The 21,745-nt window shown below is 42.0% G+C and overlaps 1 protein-coding gene across 1 annotated transcript in view; it reads right to left on the reverse strand.

Annotated features, from left to right (window-relative positions):
• Positions 1–21,745, reverse strand: part of LOC102372828 — a 141,717-nt gene that overhangs the window by 100,318 nt on the left and 19,654 nt on the right. The window contains exons 7-15 of the mRNA XM_025211391.1: positions 19,290–19,452; positions 14,522–14,679; positions 12,895–13,047; positions 10,171–10,272; positions 8,055–8,216; positions 4,392–4,501; positions 4,004–4,139; positions 3,715–3,918; positions 804–996 (exon numbers count right to left, since the gene is read on the reverse strand). Coding sequence (XP_025067176.1) covers positions 804–996; positions 3,715–3,918; positions 4,004–4,139; positions 4,392–4,501; positions 8,055–8,216; positions 10,171–10,272; positions 12,895–13,047; positions 14,522–14,679; positions 19,290–19,452 — 1,381 coding nt within the window. The remainder of the gene's footprint in view (positions 1–803; positions 997–3,714; positions 3,919–4,003; positions 4,140–4,391; positions 4,502–8,054; positions 8,217–10,170; positions 10,273–12,894; positions 13,048–14,521; positions 14,680–19,289; positions 19,453–21,745) is intronic.

Below are 21,745 nucleotides of genomic sequence, written 5' to 3' on the forward strand. Positions count from 1 at the left end.
GCCTTCCCCGACCCGGCGTGTCTGGGCTGCTGGCCACAGCCCACCGCGCGAAAAAAGGGCCTCGGACTGCTCCCGGCCCGCACACCCTGCAGTGGGCTGCATGGCCAGGAGGACTGCTGGCTCCCACTGGGAAACCAGGATTTTATTTTTAGTAAGTTTTTTTCCCACAAGTTTTATGGAAATCACCTGATTTCTTGATTTCCACAAAATCGTGATTTGAGTAGGTCCCTAGTTATTAGCTATCCCCTCTCCATCTAATGCAGGAGTGTCAGATGTATGCCTAAGGAGGCATGTTATCTGGCCCATGGGGCACCCACAGGGGCTCAGAATTCAGGGGTGGGGCACACAGAGGCAGAGATGCCACTGAAATCAGGGTTACCAAGTCCTGTTGGGGGATCATTTCAGCAGCTGGGAGGAAGCAATGGCTGCATTAACTCCTACATCATTGCCACATGCCCTGCCACCACCACAATATCTGGATCCAACTAACCCATGAGGAGCCCCACAGTCCAGATCCAGCCTGCAAGGAGGGATGCATTTGATACCCCTGTTCTAATGGATTACTGGTATATACTCTTAAAGACACTGTGTTGATGGAACACTAGCAATAAGTGCTGAAATGCTACAGCAATGGCTCTGGTATGAAGATGGAGAGAAGTACTAAGAAAGGCTCCAGATGGTTACCCAGAAGAGAGATCTGTATAAACAGCATCTACAGTCACATTTCAAGAACTCATAGTTTGGAAACAGGAAATCAAACTGGACTTACGCTAACCACACTTATGGGTTTACAAACATCTTACTTTTCTCTTTCTCAATGTACTGGCTTGCTACAAGCAGCAGCTGGTTTTCAAGCTCTTTCAGGTCCTTTAAAGCTAAGTCATATATGATGTAAGCCCCTCGCTGGTCCTGTGTGTGAATGCATCCATCTTCTGTAGTGTAAAAGTCATCATGGTTTTCCACCTCCAAAAACTCCATGAACTTTGCACTGTGGACCTGTGCAATAGCAAATACCAAGAGATATTATAAAACTGACTGTTGTACCACAAGTCCTTTGACACTTTACACATCTAGGAAAAGAAACAAGCTTTAAGCAGGGGGTCCACAAGTTTAAAGAACAATAAAGTAAAAAATGCACATTCTCATTTATTGTTTCCTTGCCATCTTTCCTAATCAAGCATTACTTTGTTGAGAAATGGCTTCTGTGATTTAGACAGAAGCTGCAGCCAGGCAAAGATTTAGCAATCCGTGATTGAGTTATGGAGGAACCTATTGACTGAGACACATATGGAGTACACTGATTTCTAATTTGTGGGCATTCTAATAATGCCCACAATGGAATAGTTTGACATTAATTTATGGGTCTTATTTCTCTAAAATCAGCCTCACCTTTAAAGAACTGGCTACATTATCTATCATGGCACCGTATCTCTAGTCAGTATTGATCAATAATATCCCTGGCACACGCTTCCTATTGGAAACAATTAGAGTAGTGCTGGCTGTCAAAGCAGTATGAGTTCCATGTAAAAATTCCTTAGTTTGGAATAAAAAAGTCCACATAAGGATTTATACCAGTATAAATCTACAGCAATATATCAACTAGAGTATAACTAGACCCATACAATGATAGTGGTAAATTTCCAAGCATAATCTAGTCCTTAATATAACTATAGCAATGCAAACTCCTCTTTTTAAAAAAGAACATGGCTGCTGCTGTATTTACTTGTTATCTTTTTCTTAGACAATGCCTGTTCTTCATTTCCATGTGATGTACATCTTCTTTTCCTACAACATATACACTCTGATCACCAGACATGGCCAAGCATCATCAAAAAAAATGGCCTCGGGCAGTGCAACAGTAATGAGCTCCTCCTACTAAGGAAATGTGCTAAACACAACCTTCTCATCACCAACACAGTCTTCTGCCTGCCAAACTGCAACAAGGCATCTTGGATATACCCATGCTCCAAACACTGGCTTCTCATTGATTAGATCATCATCAAGTAAAGAGACAGACAGGATGTCAAAATGACAAAGGTCATCAGAAGTGCAGAATGCTGGACTGACCACAGGCTCATAGTCTCCAAGCTAAATATCTGGATACATACTAGTAGATGATCACAAGACAGAAAAGTACCCAAAAGCTCAATGTCTCCAAATTGAAACAGGAGAATGTGAAAAAGGCATTTGTTGAAGCATTGTGCAGCCAACTAATAACAATGTGAACTCCATTAACTTTGAGGAAAATTGAGCATCCTTCAGAGATGCTGTATACTTGGCAGCATCCAATACCCTTGGTCCCACCACATGTAAACATCAAGATAAGTTTGATGAAAACAATACTGACATAGGGAGACTACTGAACGAGAAACATCAGCTCCATAAGGCCTGTTTAGAAGACAGCACTTCAACATCTAAAAAGAAATGTCCAACACAAATTCAGAGAGATGCAAAATTCATGGCTAAGCAACAAGGCAGATAAGATTCAGTCCTACACAGACAGGAAGGATATGAGTGTGTACAGGTAAGTATCTTAGTCATGTTATTCTAACTACAAAGGCTTCAGGGGATGATTCAAAAACTAAAAATGAAACAAATATATTTTAGAAATCTCCAGAAGTGACATCAACAGCCTTTCATACATCACAATATCATTGTATTAATGGCTGGCATCTCAGGTGCTTCAAAGCTAGAAAAAAACACTGAGAGTCCTATTAGAAAGCATTGGCTAAATGCTGCCAGTTTTAGTCAGATAACAGACCTCAACACTGTCAGTGGTAACAGACTGTGTTGCTTGAACTCTTGCTGAATTTGAGATTCCACATTTGAAGAGAAATAAGGGCCTTGTTATATCTCACACTGTAAGCTGCACGAATATTAATTGACTTAGTGTTGCTTGGTTTAGTGGAGCAGTCACACCTTAAGGTGAAAAACCATCTGTCTGTCCTTTGCCTGCACAGCTGTGACTTGCCACTAAAAACTTGATGAGCAGGGACAGGACTTGGAGCTGTGCACGGGCCCAAGCAGAGGCGATATTCAGTAATGTATCCATAATGTTCCTTGTGTTGTCTTTGAGTCCCCTAACTCTTTCAATCTGGGGGTGGTAAAAGGTGGCTGGAGCTTCCCTGGCAACCCAGTGACCACAGTGGCTTTCTATGCCACCCAGACCAGCTTGCTACTCCTGTGTTGAGTAGGCAGAGTGAGCACCACAACCCTGGAGCATCCTGGGATACTGAAAGACTTCAACTTTGGTAGAATAGCTGTGGGGAGTGGCAACACCTTGATGAAACAAGAGCAAGGTTATGCAAATTAGAGATAATTCTGCCCTGAAGTGGCATAACTTTGATCTGAATAACTAGTGCTTTAAACCACACAAAGGTATTAATGTGCAGCTAATCCAGGGGTTAAGAGCTCCAGAAGTCACCTAAAATGACCATATAACAAGGCCCTAAGAAAAGATGCTGTTATCTGGTGGCTCAGGTTCAGAAGGTGGCTGCTGGAAATGGCTTGGAAACTGGTCCAGGAAGAGATAAGCAAGTGGAAAGCACATGGATAGGGAAAAGCATCCAAGGAGCAGAATAAACACAACCTGTAGGATGACTTAGCAATTTATCATAGTATGGTTTGCTGTGGAAAGGCAGAGATTAGGGGGATAACTAATATACTATGTACCTCCATTTACTGAATACCAAGATACTGAATGCATGCCCTCACCTTGAAATCAGCTGGCATATAATGGACATAGTGATGAGAGCCAAGACCACCAGACATACCAATGCCTCCTTTGACAGCATTTACCCAGCAGGTATCTTCAGCACTGGGGACAAGGTTACCAGCATTAACCAAGAGAGCAGAGGTGCTAATGGTTAAGGTACGCTCAACAGATCTGAAATAGTTCAGGACTCCCAAGCAGACCCTCTGAAATAAAGCAAAAATAAAACATGTGATTGGATCTTACCTCTGACCTAAAATAAATGACACCAATGTGGATCTGTATTTTTACCTTTAGCTCTCTGATTCTCAGGTGACGTAAGTAAAGGACAGACAAGTACGCTCCTTTCCTCATGACCACGTCCTTATTGTTGGCCTCTGTGCCCTCCTCTAATCCCAGCAGCTGCAAAGTCGTTATGTAACTATACCTTTTTTTCCAGACAGAAGAAAGGTAATTAAATCACTGTTCCTCAAAGAGATTTCTAAAACCTGTCCAAATTAAACAGCCTTTTTATGTCTGTTGACTAGAAGTAAACTGATACCTAATGAACTTACTACCATGGGAACCTGCAGTACTGAATAATAAAATAGAGAAGGCAGGACTAGTGTTTCTGGTCTCAATCACATTTCTAAAGAGTATTCCCTTTAAAGAACAGAAGTAAAGAAAAAGAAAGATTCACCCTGTTTCCTTCTTCTTCCTGGAAGATCCTGGATCCTTGCTGAGACTGACATTTTCCATGTTCTTCTCACTCTTGCCCACAGCCAGGCTATCATCCTCTAAATTTTGTTCCTGTTCTCCCCCATTCCCACAAAAAAGCATTATAAACATACATACATTTCTTATTTGCCAGCATTATATAAAGAGGCATTTTATCATAAAAGCATTGCAACTGCCATGCTGGATCACAAACATGGTCCTTCTTATCAGGTATATGGGTGATCCCATCTCCCTCATTGCCACAACATTTAAATGCCCCGCAGTCATTAGATTTAACCCTCACAAAACCATTATAATATCTTGAAGGATTAGTTTAGCTTTACATCAAGAGAACAAAGGCACAAGGTAAATTGAGGAACCTGTCCAAGGTCACACCGAAAATCCACGGCTTAAAGAGAAAATGGACCCAAGCTGTCCCAAGTCCAGCACTCTATCATCTAGTCCAGCTTTCTTTCTCCATCTCTGACTGAGATGCATACTTTAAGGATCTGGAGCAAGGATTTCTATAATTATAATACAATCACAAAATTATAGCCACAGAAATCAACAAAGCCTGACACAGACCTCACTCTAACTTGTTACAATACAAACCCTAAGACAAGGACAACAGAAACCCTCTGGTGGTCACTTACAGCCCCAGCTTGTACACCTTGGACACATGGTTAATGACCTCCAACCCCTCCTAGTGTTGGCCTAAGAACCAGGGGGTATTTGATTCCAGGTTTGTCTCCACAATAGAAAAGGATGACAGTTTTAAGGTAGCCATGGCGGACAAACCTGTCTCAGTTTACAGGCAGCCCTACAACCTCAAATGACATCTCTCAAGCAACAGACCACCTAACTCGTTTTCTCACTGAGGCACTGAAGTTGGCAATGGACCCAGATGCAAACTGTGCCCCCTCATCAATACAGACCACATCATCAATGGAGCAAACAACCCAGATTATGACACCTGAGGTTCATTCACCTGAAAGTCTACTAATGTCATAAATGCCACCTGCTTACAGTGCCCCTCTTCTGTCTACATTGGACAGAGGAGTGATCCCTACATGTACAAATAAATGAACACTGAACTGACTCAGTTCCAGAAAGATACACCTGCCTGTGACAGCACACCTTAAACTCCCTGGATATTCTGTCGCTGACCTCAGAGAGGTTGTTCTTAGACAATAAAACTTTAAAAAGCAACTTGAATGCAAAATTGTAGGACAAGAAAACATCCACTGACTGGACTATGTTAAATATGGTCTAAACTGGGACTGTGAATCCTTATTCCATTACCTGGATGACCCCTTTTATGACTTCTTTGTCCCTATGGGCTTACTACTTGTTTGTCTCTCCTTGTACAGCCCCCTTTCTATCTTTTGTACTCAGATCACTTTATTTTATACACTGGTCTGTGCATGTCCTTTCACAGTATCTAATGAAATGAGCTCAGGCTCACAAAATTTTATGCTATGTCCCTACAGTTTAGTTAGTCTATAAAGTGCAAATCTACCCTATCTTCTGTCTGACTTTAATGGTTCCTCTAGGTTGAATGCATTCCCACAAATTTTGAAAAGTTTGATTGGGACCCAATTTCTCACTCTGAACTTCTCAGGTAAGCGTGAAAGGAAGTTAGTTAGTTTACACTTCTTTCCAAAATGTGGGGCACTGGTCCATGTAGTTTTTCCCTCTGATCCCTAGTCAGAAGGATGGCTGTGGCAGAGCACTGTTGGTGCCTGCCACTAAGATCAGAGCCAAACAGCCAGCAGGTGCCCTCCTTTGGTGCCAGCCATTTTAGATCCCTGGCTACCTATATCAACAGTTCAGTTCCCTGCTGGCAGGCAGGCAGCAACATTGCCTGGCTGCTGGTATCACCTGGTGGTAAGGGAGGAGCTGTAGGGGATGGCTAGGAGGCTCCTGGTCCTGGGCATGACCTAAAACTGCACCCTGCCAGGAGTGGGTGGCCTGGTGGGGCTCCCAGTGGTGCGGGAGCCCCCAGGAAATGCCAGGCCAGTAACCACCCAGTGAAAGGTGGGTTGGGGCACCTTAACCCCTAGCCCTCACAACCGGGTGGGTCACCCACTAATAGGGCCAGAAGGCAGACCCCAGAGATAGAGTGGGGCTAGAGACTCTGACCTGATTGAGAGAGTACCCAGGGGCCCACCGCAAGGGATGCCTAGAGCTAAGAGGGCCTGGGGTTTCTGACTGGCCTTGGAGGTGAGGCCAGGGTCTATATGGCCAAAGGTCCCGGGGGGACCACCCCTGAGAGGGGAAAATAGTTTCTGGGAGCTAGTTCGCCTGAATGAAGGTGGGGTAGGCCATCTGAATGGAGGGATCTTGGAGGGGTCCTGAGAGGAGGATTCTGGGGCCCAGTGTGGCGCCGGTGAGAGTAACAGCTGGATGCCATCTGCGAGGCATAGGCTATGGTGTAGGGGAGGTACGGAGCTACAGATAGCGCCCCGTGGCATTGGGGCAAGAAGTGGGCAGCCTCCCACCTAATTAAGATTGTTAATTAATTAACAACAAGGCATGGCAGGTGAGAAGGCGGGCGGTTGGCCCAGAAACAGATAGGCGGGCCAAAGGCAAATCGGCCCTGAGAAGGTCCCCACTGTTACAATGGCCTATCAAGACATAGGATAGCCTTTCTTTTTTTCACAGCTAGTTATCAAGCACTCTTCAGCATCACCACACAGCCTCACCCTTTGCAGCTGTCAGGTCTAATTCATTAATATCTCTCTCTCCTTAACTCCTTCCAAGGCTCTGTTAAAAAACATCAGGACTCATCAGAGCAGTGACAGAAAGTTAGTTTTATCACAGGCAAAGTTCTCTGTCACTTTTAAGCCGTGCTGGATAACTGTTTGAACAGAATGTGATTAAACATGGTCACCCTTTTGAGATAAGCCACAAACCCTTTTTGCTCTCATCTTCAGTCTCAGTAGCCAAAAAGCTGGTCATGTGCAAGCAGAGATGTTAATCCTGGAGTTCTGTCTGGGCAGATTTCTGCACCCATGTACATTTCCTCTGGCTTTCAAGTGAAGATTTTGTTCAATGAGCTGATGTCTCACTCCGCGTAATTCTATTGTCTCACAAGACAGACAGATGCCTACTAGAAAGGCTCCTCCAAGGTGCAGGCATGCACCATGGAGTGGTTCTTACATGATTGAAGGCTAATAAACTACAGCACAGACAAAGATTAGAACTGACACACAAAAAGATGAGACATAAGCAACTTCCTCAGTTAAAAGAGTGTTGTTAATCCTTTTAAACAGATCGTTTTAATCTAGTTCAGTAATTTAAATCTGAATTTAGAATTTATCAAAACAGCAAGATATAAAATACTGGCATTTAAAAACGAAAGAAAGCACAATGTTTTGAACTTGTCATGAGCTTGCCAAAAAAAATCATCAAGCTCCCAAATTTCAAGAGCAAAAAAGCTTTTTCAAACTGCCAAAAAAATGTCCATTTTCCTTGCAGCAATGCATTGTGTGTGGAGTCATTTCCCACCTCAGGGCAGACCACAGAGAAATAAATCTCATTTGGAGGCTCTTCACTGTAACTCATGAAAACGTGTGAAACGCGTTAATAATTCACAGTCATCACAGCAATGAAACTTTCAGCTTCCCCTTTCCCTTCTAAATACCTGATGGAGTTCAGAGGTGCTGTAAATTCTCTTCCAGATTTGATCATAATTATTCTGCCCTGAGCTGCGCGAAGTCACAAAATTTAGTGGTACTGGATGCGGTTCTAGCACTGATGTTGCATGCTCCTGGAGAACTTCCATCACTTGCTCCATGCTGGATACCTTATTTCAATCATATCCAATATCAGAAACAAGTACGATTCACAAGGCAAGCCTACAAGCAAAACCATCCTTTTATGAAGAGCAGAGATGAGTTCTAGGATGTTTATCAAAGGGGCATAGTGCCCCCATTTTGTTTTATAAATGCACACTGTTGCTTCAACTGCCTGCATGCAAATGGTCTCTTTTCCCCTGTCCCATAAGTGTAAAAGTATAGCTCTGGGGTCTAGAATTTTTTTTTACAGAGAATGTTATGTATGATTTCTTTTGAACAAAGAGGTTGAATGATCAGACCTTGGAAATTAATTTGTATTTATCATTAAATCAGACTTTGTTGTTGAAAATGAATTAGATACAGATATGAGGACTGAATCCAGAAGAAGCCTATAATAGAGGGATTTTAAACAAAAAAAAAAAATCAAGCACCATTCAAAAACAGAATTTTAATTAATTCACCAGGTGAACTATAGCCACAGTCTCTTTTCATGTGCAGTATTATTTATTTGAATCCTATCAATGAGTGCCACCTGGTGCTCTTATCTTCTTATATTTACTTCCTGGAAATATGGCAAATATCTATCTTATTTTTTCAATTTGAAATGTTTTAAGTTTATTAATAAATAAAACTTATATGCTTATATATTTCCCCCCTGTTTTTCTGTAGCTTCATATTATGTTTACTGCTGTTAGAGACATGAACCCTGAGACTCAAAACTCATCAGTTTGGGGACCATGGAACCTCCTAATTGACCACTTCATTAACTGGTTTTCTGGTTAAGAATCACCTGTTCCTTTGTTCCAGAGACAGTATCTTCTACAGTCCTTTCCAGTTAAAAATTCTCTGCACGCATTATATGAATTAAGATTTCAGATACGTATTCCTTTTCTAGCTTTTGGATGAAGCTAAAAGCTTCAGCACTAGATGCTATGAGATGCCATTTCTCAGGCTATATCTGGCCTGATGGGTGCCTGTAGACGTGCAAGGAGTTGGAGCAGACTCAATTAATCGAGTCTCCTGGAGCATGCTAATTAGGGTGTTGCCAGCAGCCTCTGTGTCTCGTGTATCAGCATCCCTGCACCTCAAAATGGCAACAGGGGTACTTTAACTAAAGCTCGTTCAATGAGATTTAGTTAAAGCACCCCTGCCAGCATTTTGAAGCGCGGGGACACTGATACACAAGACATTCCAGGCATTTTAATTAGAGTGGCTCTTGGAGCCACTCTAATTAAAGCACCCCACCCCCCACTCCCAGAACACATCTAAAAACATCCATAAATGTCAGCAATTTTATTCTGTTTAGTGAGACTTCCATATCAGTTCTTCAGATTTGATATGATTCCCACTGCTGTAGTAACTGAGCACTTGACACTCTTTAATGCAGATGATAACACTGACAGGCAGGGAACACTGGTGTCCCCATTTTACAGGAAGGGAACAAGGGAAGAAGGAAGCTCAGTGACTCGCACAGAAAATTTCTGGTGAGGTAGTAAACTGAACCTGGGTCCTCTATGTTCCAGGTCACTACTCTAATGCGTTTCTCCCTCTAAGCTTCACAAGCTCAATTCAGATTCTGTTTACAATAGTGCATGTTACAATTAACACCACTGGCATTGGGTGTAGAACAGATGTATGTCAGCTCAGAATCATGTCCAAACACGTAAATAACTAGGATCTACCTAAGCTATATGTTAAAATTGTAAATTCATATTTCCTGTGTTCTGAATCTTTCCTATCTAGTTTCCCACTAGTCAGTGAAGACAGAAGAAAAAAACAGCATCATCTCAGTACTAGAGGTTCAGCTTCTGTATCTCATGCCTGAAGTTTATAGTCTGGAACATAAGGCTGAGACAACTTACTTGAAGCAGAAAAGAGTCTTTCTCTGGGTTTTCCAATGTTACTGAATATGGTCACTGAATGAACAAAATATAATACATTTAGAGTCTCCAGTTCACTTGCCTCTAAAAACTTTGACTGGAGATCCATCAGCAGATCCACCTTTTTCCACTGTTTCAATTTTGTCAAGAGCTTTTGCTGCCAGGGATCTTGTTTTGGCTTGATCTGAAGAACAAATGTAACATTTATTATATAACTTACTGTTGCTCACACAGAAGACATCGGTTAGCAAAGGTACGTGCAATTAATTCATTTTCTGTATTTAGCTGGGTTTTTGGTTGTAGCTGTGTTGGTCTAATGACATAGGCAGGCAAGGTTCTTTGAGTAGATGTAATATCTTTTATTAGACCAACTGAGTAGTTCGAAAAAAGATCTTAACAAACTTTCGGGTGCAATCATCCTTCTTCAGGCATAGGAAGTCTTTCTCGTTCTCAGACCAGCAGACACTTCTTATGCCTGAAGAAAGGCGATTGCGCCCAAAAGCTTGCTAAGATCTTTTTTCCAACTACTCAGTCTAATTAAAAACATCATATCTACTCAAAAACCTTGCCTTTTCTGTATTATTAATTAATGCCACTTATCAGATAACAGATTTGACATATAAAGATCCATCCAATCTCCTAATATATACAAAGACAGATATGTATCTTGCATCATCAGTGCTGCCTTAACTCAAGTCAATATCCACAGGCGTCTTGTGTTCTTTTCCTCTCTTCCTTTCAGTCTCTGATAGGTCCTTTATAATTATATTTCTGTCGATGTTAAGCTTTTGTTTCTTCATCTCTACCTGATGAGTCGCCCCCTCCTTGTTTTTCCCTAGAACTCTTCATAATACAAGTCTCACAACATTCTGCTTATTTCTGCTTTTAAATTTTAAAATTTATTCTTAAATGTTAGCTCATAGAGCTTAACATACATGTTAAATGTATGTCTTTTTGTCTCAGACCAACACGGCTACCAAGTACACCCCTGAGCTCATAGAGCTTGCACTTCCTTCAATATTCAGAAAAGTTTCTAAATTTTTCTGGTTTGGAGGCAGGAGGTGAGTCTTTTTCTTAAATGCCAAAAATTTCTAACAAATGTCCAAGTAATCATCTTTTCTCTTCCTGCCTTGAAGAACATCAACTTGATGGGGCAACTTTTCCATTACTGATAATTCCCAGCCTTTGTGAAACCAGTCAGTGGGCCTTTGTACACACCTCAAAATTGGCCTTTAAAGTGGCTTAAATGCCCTTTTGCACCCCTTTAATGGCATTGCTGTTTGCATGCTCAGCGGTGTATTCCGCTTTAATGGCACTTCTGTTTGCATGTTTGGCAGAGTATTTTACTTTAATGGCATTCTTGTCTGCAGGCTCAGCAGCATATTCCACTTTAAATGGCTTTGTAACATAGCAAGATAAAACACCTCTGAGGTGTTTTAGTTTGCTACCTAACAAAGTACCATCTGCTGGCAGCTGGCCCAGGCAGTCCCGGGGGCACTGCAGCCGTGGAGGGAAGCACTGGGCCCCACGCAGCTCAGGGGCTGTGCAACCCAGCAGCAGCCCAGGCAGGCAGGCTCAACTGAAGAACAAAATAAAGCGGCAAGGAGCCTGATCTTTTCCCCCACCGCCTCCCCCTCCCAGAGCCTGCTGCCTGCCTGAGCTGCGTGGGGGCCCAGGGCTTCCCTCCACGGCTGCAGCATCCCCTCAAGACAACCTGGGCTGGGTGCCAGTGGGCAGGTACCACCACAAAGGGAAGCACCAGCCCCGTCGCAGCTTTGTAGGGAAGCACCAGGCCTCTGCGCAGCTCACAGACTGCTAAGCCCGTCAGCAGCTTGCCTTGCTCCACCCCGCCCTTGGAGAGAGAGGTAAGCTCTAAGGATCTAGCCCCCACCCTTGTGTTGTGCCATGGGAGTTTAATTTGGTTTAATTCTCCCTAAATAGAAATGGTGGAAATTGTGGGTTTTTTAAAACCCATGATTTTAATTTAGGGAGAACTAAACTGAATTAAACTCCCGTGGCGTGTACAAACACCCAGTGATTTTAAGAGAAGAGTCGGGGGCAGTTCTCTTCCAGGTTTTTGCAACTGTATTTCGTGCAGTTATTACAAGATGTGTGATCAATTTCTTATGCCTCTTATATGACATAGAGCATTCAGGAAGATTTAATAGGAACACTAAAGGATTACCTAATAGTTGACATCTTGTTATTTTCCTCACCATGTCTCCAACCTTCTTGCAAAATAATTTCATTCTGGGACACGTCCACCATATGTGGTAGAATCCTCCCAACTAACCACATTCCCTCTAACATTTGCCTGTTCCTGTACCATAAATACATTTCAAGTGAGGTGATAAACCACCACTATAAGGTAACTTTCTTTTATTATTGTACAGATGGATGTGAGGACCATTGTTCTACATGGTCTCCCATTCTTCAGTACTAATTTCTAATCCAATGTCATTAACCCACTTTGTCATAAACCATGTTTTCTCTTCTATACAGCTATTTAAAATGACTTTGTGTAACACAGACAATAAGTCTATGTATTTCCTAGATGTGACCAATAAATTCTCTCTTTCCTTGCAGTAAAAAATAAAATAAAACTAAGTGATAGATCCTAAGAGGTGGCCCCCAAGTATATGGTGGTAGTTAGACATAATTTGATTTTTCCAGAAAGGATAATTGTATGCTTATTAAAAATGCATTTTAAAAGTAAATGACTGAAAAGTAACTTCTAACACTTTGAAGTGCAGTTACTGCCACTTACCAACAGAGTGTAAAAAGAAAACAAATCACTTATATTTACCCGTAAAAAAGGAATCCAGTTCGCTCGCTTTTTTAAAGCTATGCTAGGATCAAATGTACCCCAGTTTTCTGATCCAGGCCTCCCAGTATCATAAACTGGAAATGTTCTCATCACCTGCTGTTTGTGAAAGACGCTTCGAAATTTCCGGACAACCTGAAAGGTACGTAGAGAATGTACTCCAACAGGCTGTATAGGACAGGGCAGGTACCCAAGAATAACCCCAGAACAACATAACTGCAACGTGACCAGGCCTATGAGAGAGAGAGGATCACAAAGCCCTATGCTTCCTTCTCGTGTTCTTACAGCAGAGATGATGAAACTGCTTGATGCTATTTTGAGAACCTCCAAAGATGAAAAACTAGATTATTGGTACATTGTACAAAGAAATCCATGCTATGGCCTAGCTTTGCAAATATTGCTTTATATACTTAACTCTAGGTATGTTATTAGTCCCAATGAGACAAATGGGACAACTGGTGGGCTTATTTTTAAATGAATACATATATGAACATGTGTACATAATTATTATACACCTCTACTATATCCTGGACCTGTTACATGGTGATATTTTTATAGCAGAAAAGAGAAAACTGTCCCCATATTGTTCACCTTTACTGATAAGCCTAGGAAGGCAATTAATTAGGAAGATAATTAATGGCATGTAAAAGCCTGACCCCCAGTGGTAGTGACCAGTAACTGTCATCATCATCCTTCACAATCCTTCACAGTCATAAGCAGGGATCCTGGTTTTCTCTGATTAAAAAAAAATCCCCAATTTTCAGATTAAAAACAGTAACCCAAAATTCATATTTTTCCCTGATTAAAATAAAACCACTAATATATAGAGACACACACACACACACACACATATATATATATATGCTAGCCAATTGCCCATCAAGAATGTTGCAGGTGGGGGCTGGGCTGGAGTGCCACCATCTAACAACCCATGCTGCCGCTGTTCTGCCTTTTGCAGGGGGCAGGGCTGGCCTCAGCTCCCCACCCTCTGTTTGTACCTCGGCGCAGCTTCAGAATCACAGAGGTGCTCCCCCATGCTTGGAGCACTCTGATTGGCTGTTTCCGTTGGTCAATCAGAGTGCAAATAAAGCATTACAGACAGACAGACAGAGGCTTTTATTTTATTTATATATATATATATATATATGTTTCATTTTAATCACGGGAAAATGTGGATTTTGAGTTACTTTTTTAAATACGAAATTTGGGGATTTTTTTTTAAATCAGAGAAAACCAGGATCCTTGGTCATAAGACATGCTAAAATGAAGTGAGACAAGTTTGAGGAATGAATCCATGTGTAATGGCAAGAGGGTCATCAGATAAAATAAAGCCCTGGTACTTATGGTAATTTTTTATGGATTATGGATTTACCTTAATCAAAATTACCATACATGTTAAAGACAGCAATGTGTCCATGTTTCCAGTAACTGCTGAACTATGCTATAAGAGAAGTTATCCAAGCTTTTAACTGCTCTCCATCTGGATGCACTTCTTATCAAAGACAAGGTACTCACTTCCTGCTGCACACAATGCTATTTGCACTCAGTCTCCAGCCCCACCTTGCCACCCAGCTCAGTGGTTTGGGGTTTTTTTTAATGATCTTATTACCAGGGAAAAAAGCTGCATCTCATCAGCTGAGTTCTTGAGATTATCTGTATCATAGCAGATACCAAAGTGAGAAAGGAGAAGTTGGAGCTGAGGTTTCAGCTCATCAGTTCCTGTGCAGTGACGAGGCAACATGAATGCAGTGTCCCTTCTGTGTGGCCCTACAAGAAACCAGAACTCAATTAACTGCGGTTTGCAACAGTTGTAAGTGACTTCTGAAAAGCAATGTCTTTATTAGCATCCAGACAGCACTCTTATCCTCCCATTCATTATGTATATTGAAAGGTCTTAAAGAATTCAGTCTGACACAGAATATCCAATGGATATTTATTAAAACCTCCTCCATGTCCAAATGTTAAAATACTAATAGCTATTCTGAATGCAGCTTGCTCTAGTACTATATAGTGTTATTGCTGTTATTACTAGAGGAACACTTAGTTGCCAAAACGGAAAGCACAGGGTAACTAACACATCCAAGTGCCTGAACTATGACAGCATTACTGGTTCACAAAACACCCAGGTGTTAGTCAGTCCTTCCATAAAATCTTCACAGCCTACAAGCAAGTGAGGTATGTTAACTATTTTAGTTTCATCACTGCTATAGCAACCAATATGATTATGGCACTGCTGTAAATTTTCTCTCAGTAGCATGCTCCTGAAAACAGGGCTCCTCCTCTTCCTCTGTATTAAGAATGAGCAAATCAGTTCTGATGCAATCACTTCCAACACCCACCTACACCCGACATGCACCACCAAGTTTTAGAAATAGTTTTTGGAAATATTAAAATATTCATGTGGGTGTTTTTTCCTCCTGATCCTGTTCTTTTTTTCCAGCTGCATCTGGAGTCAAACTTGCCAATGGCTCAAACATTGTTCTATTCTTGACCAACCCAATAATGTCTGCAAATTCTGCCACCCCACTTCTCAGATTTTCAGTAACTGTGTTTACAACTGGGTTTAGTATGGGAGCTTCAGGTAATGCTTCCACCTTCTGCTATGCTAAAAAAAAAATTCAAACATTAAATCCTGCTATTTGTTTTCTGATGCTAAGCTGATTATTAACAGTTGACAAGATTTTGCCCTTCTTTAGCAATGTAGGTCATAAGGTAACCCAGGAGGAGTTAAAAGCTTGGAAGCTGTAAGTTCTGTGAAGGGCAACAGAGTGTGTATCAGGACACTTGGGATCTGTTCAAGTACATCCTGAAATGGATGGAATCAATACAAACTGCAACAGTGGATAAAAATGCATAGGATGGTATGGCCAAACATGAAACACCACATGTGTAGGGGATGCTGTACTTAAATAAATTCATTAATCCATAAAATGTAAAAGTGCATGGCACCAAACTTGATAAATCATGAGGAAAGTATGTAGAATGATATAACCCAAACTGGGTAAAATAGACATATAGGATAGTTAAGTAGTAATGTGCAATTATGTCTGCCTGGTGTAGGCATTTCTAATGTATAAAGAAGAATAGAACAGAAAGGCACTTTGGATTTGTGTTTAACTCTGCACTATCTCTGCTGCTGACCTATCTGATCACCCAGCTGATGTTATGAATAAAGGCTATACTAATTTCATACTTGCTGAATAGCTGCCACATGCTTATTTGAACTGTGTTGCAGTAGGACCTCTTGGGAACAAGCAACAGACTCCCCCAAAAGATTTCTGAAAGTCCAAACAAATATTAAGCTGCTCTCCCCTGGGCATTATACTGACAACACAGTCAAAGCATTTTAATAGATATGTTACAATTTTCTGAAATTCAGCAAGACCATGGGGATTTACTGAAGCTATATATAATCTAATATATTAGATCAGTGTTTTGGCCATAATGGGCCATCTGTGTTCCCATTCTACACTTCACTTCATCTTCACTTTTAATGTTTTGTTTAATCATTTTGTTGTTTAATCTATGTGGCTCAGATCTAGACAGGATATGACTGAAGCCTGCAATGTTAATATAATACTGCAGAAAAAGCCATTAGATAACCAGTTATTGAAGCAAAACATCAAAATGAGCTAAGTTGCTTTTGAGTAGCTTCTTATTACCAATTCTCTTGCAAAGTGAATTACCCAAATGCACTTTAAAACAAGCTACATGATACAAGATAAGACAATGGCCTTGTGGGGAGGGATGTTTCCCAAGACAACCACAGCAATAAGCCTAAAAATATCCTTGAATCCTCAGATGACCCTCTGCCAACTCTTTCTCTACTGTGAGATCTTGGGCCCTATTTTGTCCCTTCCTCGAGAGAAGAGGCCTTATCCATATAAGGTCATACCACTGGATGCACCACTCTTGTTCCAGTCTCACAGACCAACAATGGTACAGAATTTATAGGAGTTTTATCCTGGAAAACCAGCAGCCAAGGGGAACAGACTGGAAAAAACATAGCAGGTCGCAATAAATTTCTGTTCATAGTGGGCATTTGTACACACCACGTTTTTTGTGCTTTCTTGCACTGCAACGGCATGACTGTTTGCATGAGTGGGTTTTCCGAATGCTTTAAAAGTCTTTCTGGCACATTGAAGTAAAACACCTCAGATGTAGTTTAATTTGGCTTGCCATGAATTAAAGCGTCACATCCATGAGTGATTCATTGAGTGCAAACACAAAGGCACTCAAAGACATGTAATGAGCCTCTTTGTCCACCAGATGGTGCTGTGACTTTTTCATAGTTCACCACTTCAAATTGTTTTTGCTTTCGAATTGTTTTTGCTCTTTTTTTTTTTTTTCTTATACCATTTGCCAGCTCCCTGCTTCCATAGCAGTGTGACAAAGCATGGGGCAGGGGTCCCAAGCTGGGCAGGCATACACTGGACCATCCCACTCTCCTGCGGTGCCATACAGGGACCAGACTTAATTCACTCAAAAACCTAGTGCATGCAAACACTGATGCAACGCTCCAAAATAAACAAATTTAAATGTTATAAACCTATTTAATTTAATGAGGATTAAGCTTCACGGTGTGTACAGGTTCAGCATTACTAGTGTAGCAGGAAGAGTGACAATTGCTAATGAATGTCCAAAATCAGCAGTGCACCTGTGATGCCTCTCACAGAGCAGTGCTAAAGACTACAACAGCTTTTAGGGTCCCTTAAAACTGAAGCTTACAATGTCCTGAAAGGAACATGATACATGCAGTGGTGGATCCTCCAAATTTTTCTCCTTTCTATTAAGCCCTTTTAGGGCACATACACAACCACCATTAAGGATAGAGGCAACTATGTGCAGAAAGTAACGTTTCATGCAGCTGGACTCTCTCTCCCCCAACCATACTTTGTGTCTCATACCCTTCTCCATTTTAGAACCTACCAATTCATTCTTTACTTACTGTTCTCCTCACCAGCACACATTTCATGAATCATTCAAAATTATCTTTACTGCAGGCCATATTATGCCCTTCCATATTGTACTAAATTCTCAAAATAGGGAGCAATGGAGTGCAGGGACGGCTGGGGGAGGAATGGGGCAAGGTTGCAGGCCACAGCCCTGATTCTCTCACTCACACTAACTAATCTGCTTCCCAGCTACAGACAGGAACAATCTTCTCAGATGACACAGTTCTGTGCTATCCTGAATTCAGGACCAGGCCATCAAAGGGACAACTGAACCACTGGATTGAAGCTATTTTGTTCAGGGATTCTTTATTTGCCTGTGAAGTGCCACACACATTTGTGATGTTATATGAATAACAGCACAGTATCCAGAATACAACAGAAATAAGGAAACACCACGAAGCAGCTTTCCTGTGTGTTTTATGGAGAGGTAGATTGCTTAATTAGTCAATACATATTTTTAGGCAGCATTTGAGTGAAAGGCAGAAAGATAAACATTTCAACACTGGCTATAATCAAAATAATTCCCCAGTTTCTTGATCAAGTGGAGTCTGCCTATATTTTCTAATTGGATTCTTAGGCCATTTGAACATGGCACAAAATTGGCCTTTAAAGCAGCTTAATGCCCTTTTGTACTGCTTTAATGGTGCAGCTGTTTACACGTGTCAGCAGTGTAATACGTTTTAATGGTGTGGCTGTTTTTATATGTTGGGGGCATAATGCACATTAAATGACTTGGGGATGCAGCAAAATAAAACATGTCCAGGCTGTTTTAGTTTGCTACCTTACAGCTACAGAGCGAAGCACCAGGCCCTGTGCAGCTCAGGGGCTGTGCCTCCATGCAGGCAGCCCAGCAGCAGCCTGTGCAGCCAGGCTCCACTGAAGAAAAAAAAAACCCGGCTAGCCTGATCTTTTTCTTTTTCCTCCCTGGAGCCTGCCTGCCTGCCCAGGCTGGGTGCCTCCGGGTGGGTGCTGCCTGAGGGGTGCCACCGCTGCTGTGGAGGGAAGCACCAGCCCCCTCCTCCCCCCCAGCTCAGGGACTGCTTGGCCCGCTAGCAGCTCACCCTCCCCTCTCTGCCGCTGGAGAGGCAGGTAAGGATCAGGCCCAACCCTTGTGTACATGCCACGTGGATTTACTTCGCCCTAAATTGAAGCAATGTTTTTAAAAACCCACTGCTTCAATTTAGGGAGAATTAAACCGAAGTAAAACCCCACAGTGTGTACAAATGTCCTTAATGACAATTCAATACAAGTTCTATGCAATCTTACTAAAAAAATAGATGGGTGGAATATTAAGGAAACTGCCCGCACTAAACTATGAATTCTGAACTCTGAATCTTTTAAGTCTGCTAACAAATCTCTTCACTTTCCTCAAGTGCACCATCCTTTTACTGAGGTTTTAAGGGAAGAGTGGCCATTTCTCACCATCAGTATATGATGAACTGGGGCACAGGAAGAAACGAACATCAGAAGATAAAGATTCAGACCCAGCAACACTTCCAAATTTGTCCTGGTTGTCCTGGGCCACATCAGGGTGTTTCTCAATAGTTACATCCATTCTGTGAGAGATGGGTAAATACTGGAGAACCTGAAGTTATAAATGCAAGCATCATTACTTTGATTCACTGAAAGGGCATTAAAGCTATTGAATCTATGACCAAAGAGGGGAGAGTGGGAAGGAGACAAAGGCACAGAAGAGGAAAAATATCAACCATGATTAGCTTTCAGATTATGAACAACAAAACATTGAAAACTGCTTTCAATGACTTTATTGTGTAATCACTAAGTACAGTAAACAACTACTCAGATTTGCATTTGTATTTTTCTCTAGTCAACCTTCATATATGAGCTTATTATAAGCTGGCCTTACTACAGGGGTAGCATTAGATAATATGGGCCTCTGAACTGTTGCTACTTCTAATCTAGTCTACAGACAGATTGTGCAGTACGCTAAAGCCAAACTCCACCTTCCCTGGAGGTTTGACTTTTCTGACAAATAAATATAACCATAAGCCAAAATCATCTATCCAAACTTCTTCCTTCCAGACGGCTCTGTTCATGCCCTAGACCAGAGGTGCTCAACCCCTGGCCTGAACGTCACACCCAGCCTGCTGAGCTGTGTCATCTGGCCTGTGGGGCTCCCTTAGCTCTTGAAATGTGGTCCCCTCCCGGTTGCTGACTGGTCACTGGAAGGACACATGCCCCTCTTGACTAAGGTGATACCAGCCACCCATGAACACACGGATTCTGTTTTCCCGCTAAGGGTTTTTTACAGCATCAGAAAGTGTGTATGTGGCTGTGGTATCTCTGCCACTGGAATTATTTAAGTGCAGGCTCAACAAGCATTTATCTGGGATAGTTTAGACAGGGATGATCCTGCCTTGAGCAGAGGGTTAGACTAGGTGACCTTCTGAACAGTGGCGATGCATAAGGGGTTTTAGGGAGTGCACGTGCACCCCCTAACAGGCCGCACTCTCCACTTAGGTGACGGGCAGGGGGGCAGGCGGGAGCTTCAGCACCCCTCCCTGTGAGCGCTGGCCAGGGAGTGAGAGTTCCTCAGCTGCTTTCCACTCGGTGCAATTACCCATGGGGGTACTCCCCCCCAACTCAGTTAGATTGGCTGCCCACGGGGGGACCCCCCCGGTTGGTGAGATTGGCCATGTTGGGACCACCCCCACCCCAGTCACTGACTGGTTGCTGGGAGGGGGGAGCATGTGCCACCCCTGACTAAGGTGGCACCAGTCGCCCATGGTTCCAGACCGCAGGGCCTAATACTGGCCTGTGGGGCAAGTGGTTGAGGACCTCTGTCCTAGACCAGTGATTCTTAACCAGGCTGCTACAGCACCTGGGCTGCAATGAGATCCTTTGAAGTGTGCTGCAGGGTGCTTCACAATGTTAGCACTATGCAAACAGGGGCGGATCTAGGGGCAATGCACTGATGCACTTGTACCCCATTTTGATTCCTTCAACAGCTAAAGACATTAACTCAGGTGTGGAAATATTAACTCAGGTGAACATTAGCGCAAGCGTGGAAATCACTTTCAATAAAGCATTGGAGGCACCATCTAGATGCTCAAGAAAGCTTGATTTTGTTTTATGAATCTCAAAAAGAGATGTACATTTAACTCTAATGACTCCAGGACTAATGAAACAACATATCTGGATTATTTTTGCCTAGGTTGTGTTTTTATACATAATATATGATATAGCAAATTAATATACATTCCAGTAAAATTATTTTTTTGCTTCAATCTTAAATTGAATAATATAGCTCTACGCCCGTACTTATTAGTGAAACTTCTAGTTTCTTTTTAACTGAAGAAAAATGTGTGTTGTGTTATATGTAATGATGCACCATATCATCTGCACCCCTGTTTTCAAAATCCTAGATTTGCCCATGCCCATAAATTATTCACAAGAAAACTCAGAGTTCAAACAGGAATCTGCAGTGCCAAAAGCATTCTGCCCCGTTGAGGTATTTCTGAGTTCTTTGAAACAGAACAATTGTTCTATTATTTTTCCATATTCAAAAAACAAGTGAAAGCTAAGAGCTAGTATTTTCTGAGGGGTGCCTGGGTTCTAATGAGAGGTGTCTTCAGCCGTAAATGCTTGAGAGCCACTGCCCCAGACCTTATCAATCCCAAGTAGCTAATCACAGCTATCTTAAACTCAGGGATGTCTTACCCCACACTTAACTCAGGAAGCCAACAGAGCTATGTACTCTGCTAACAGAGTTGTGTGGTTTACCAACCTGTCATCGGGCATTTTGACACTGGAGTGTGTTTCACATCTTTGGATTTCTTGTAGGTTTAACCTGGTTTAAAAAAACCTACCTGGTTTTCGATTTTTGTTGTTGACATTTTTACCCTGGCTGCAGCATT

Source organism: Alligator sinensis, unplaced genomic scaffold (genome assembly GCF_000455745.1).
Source record: "Alligator sinensis unplaced genomic scaffold, ASM45574v1 scaffold962_1, whole genome shotgun sequence".
Lineage (NCBI taxonomy): Eukaryota > Metazoa > Chordata > Crocodylia > Alligatoridae > Alligator > Alligator sinensis.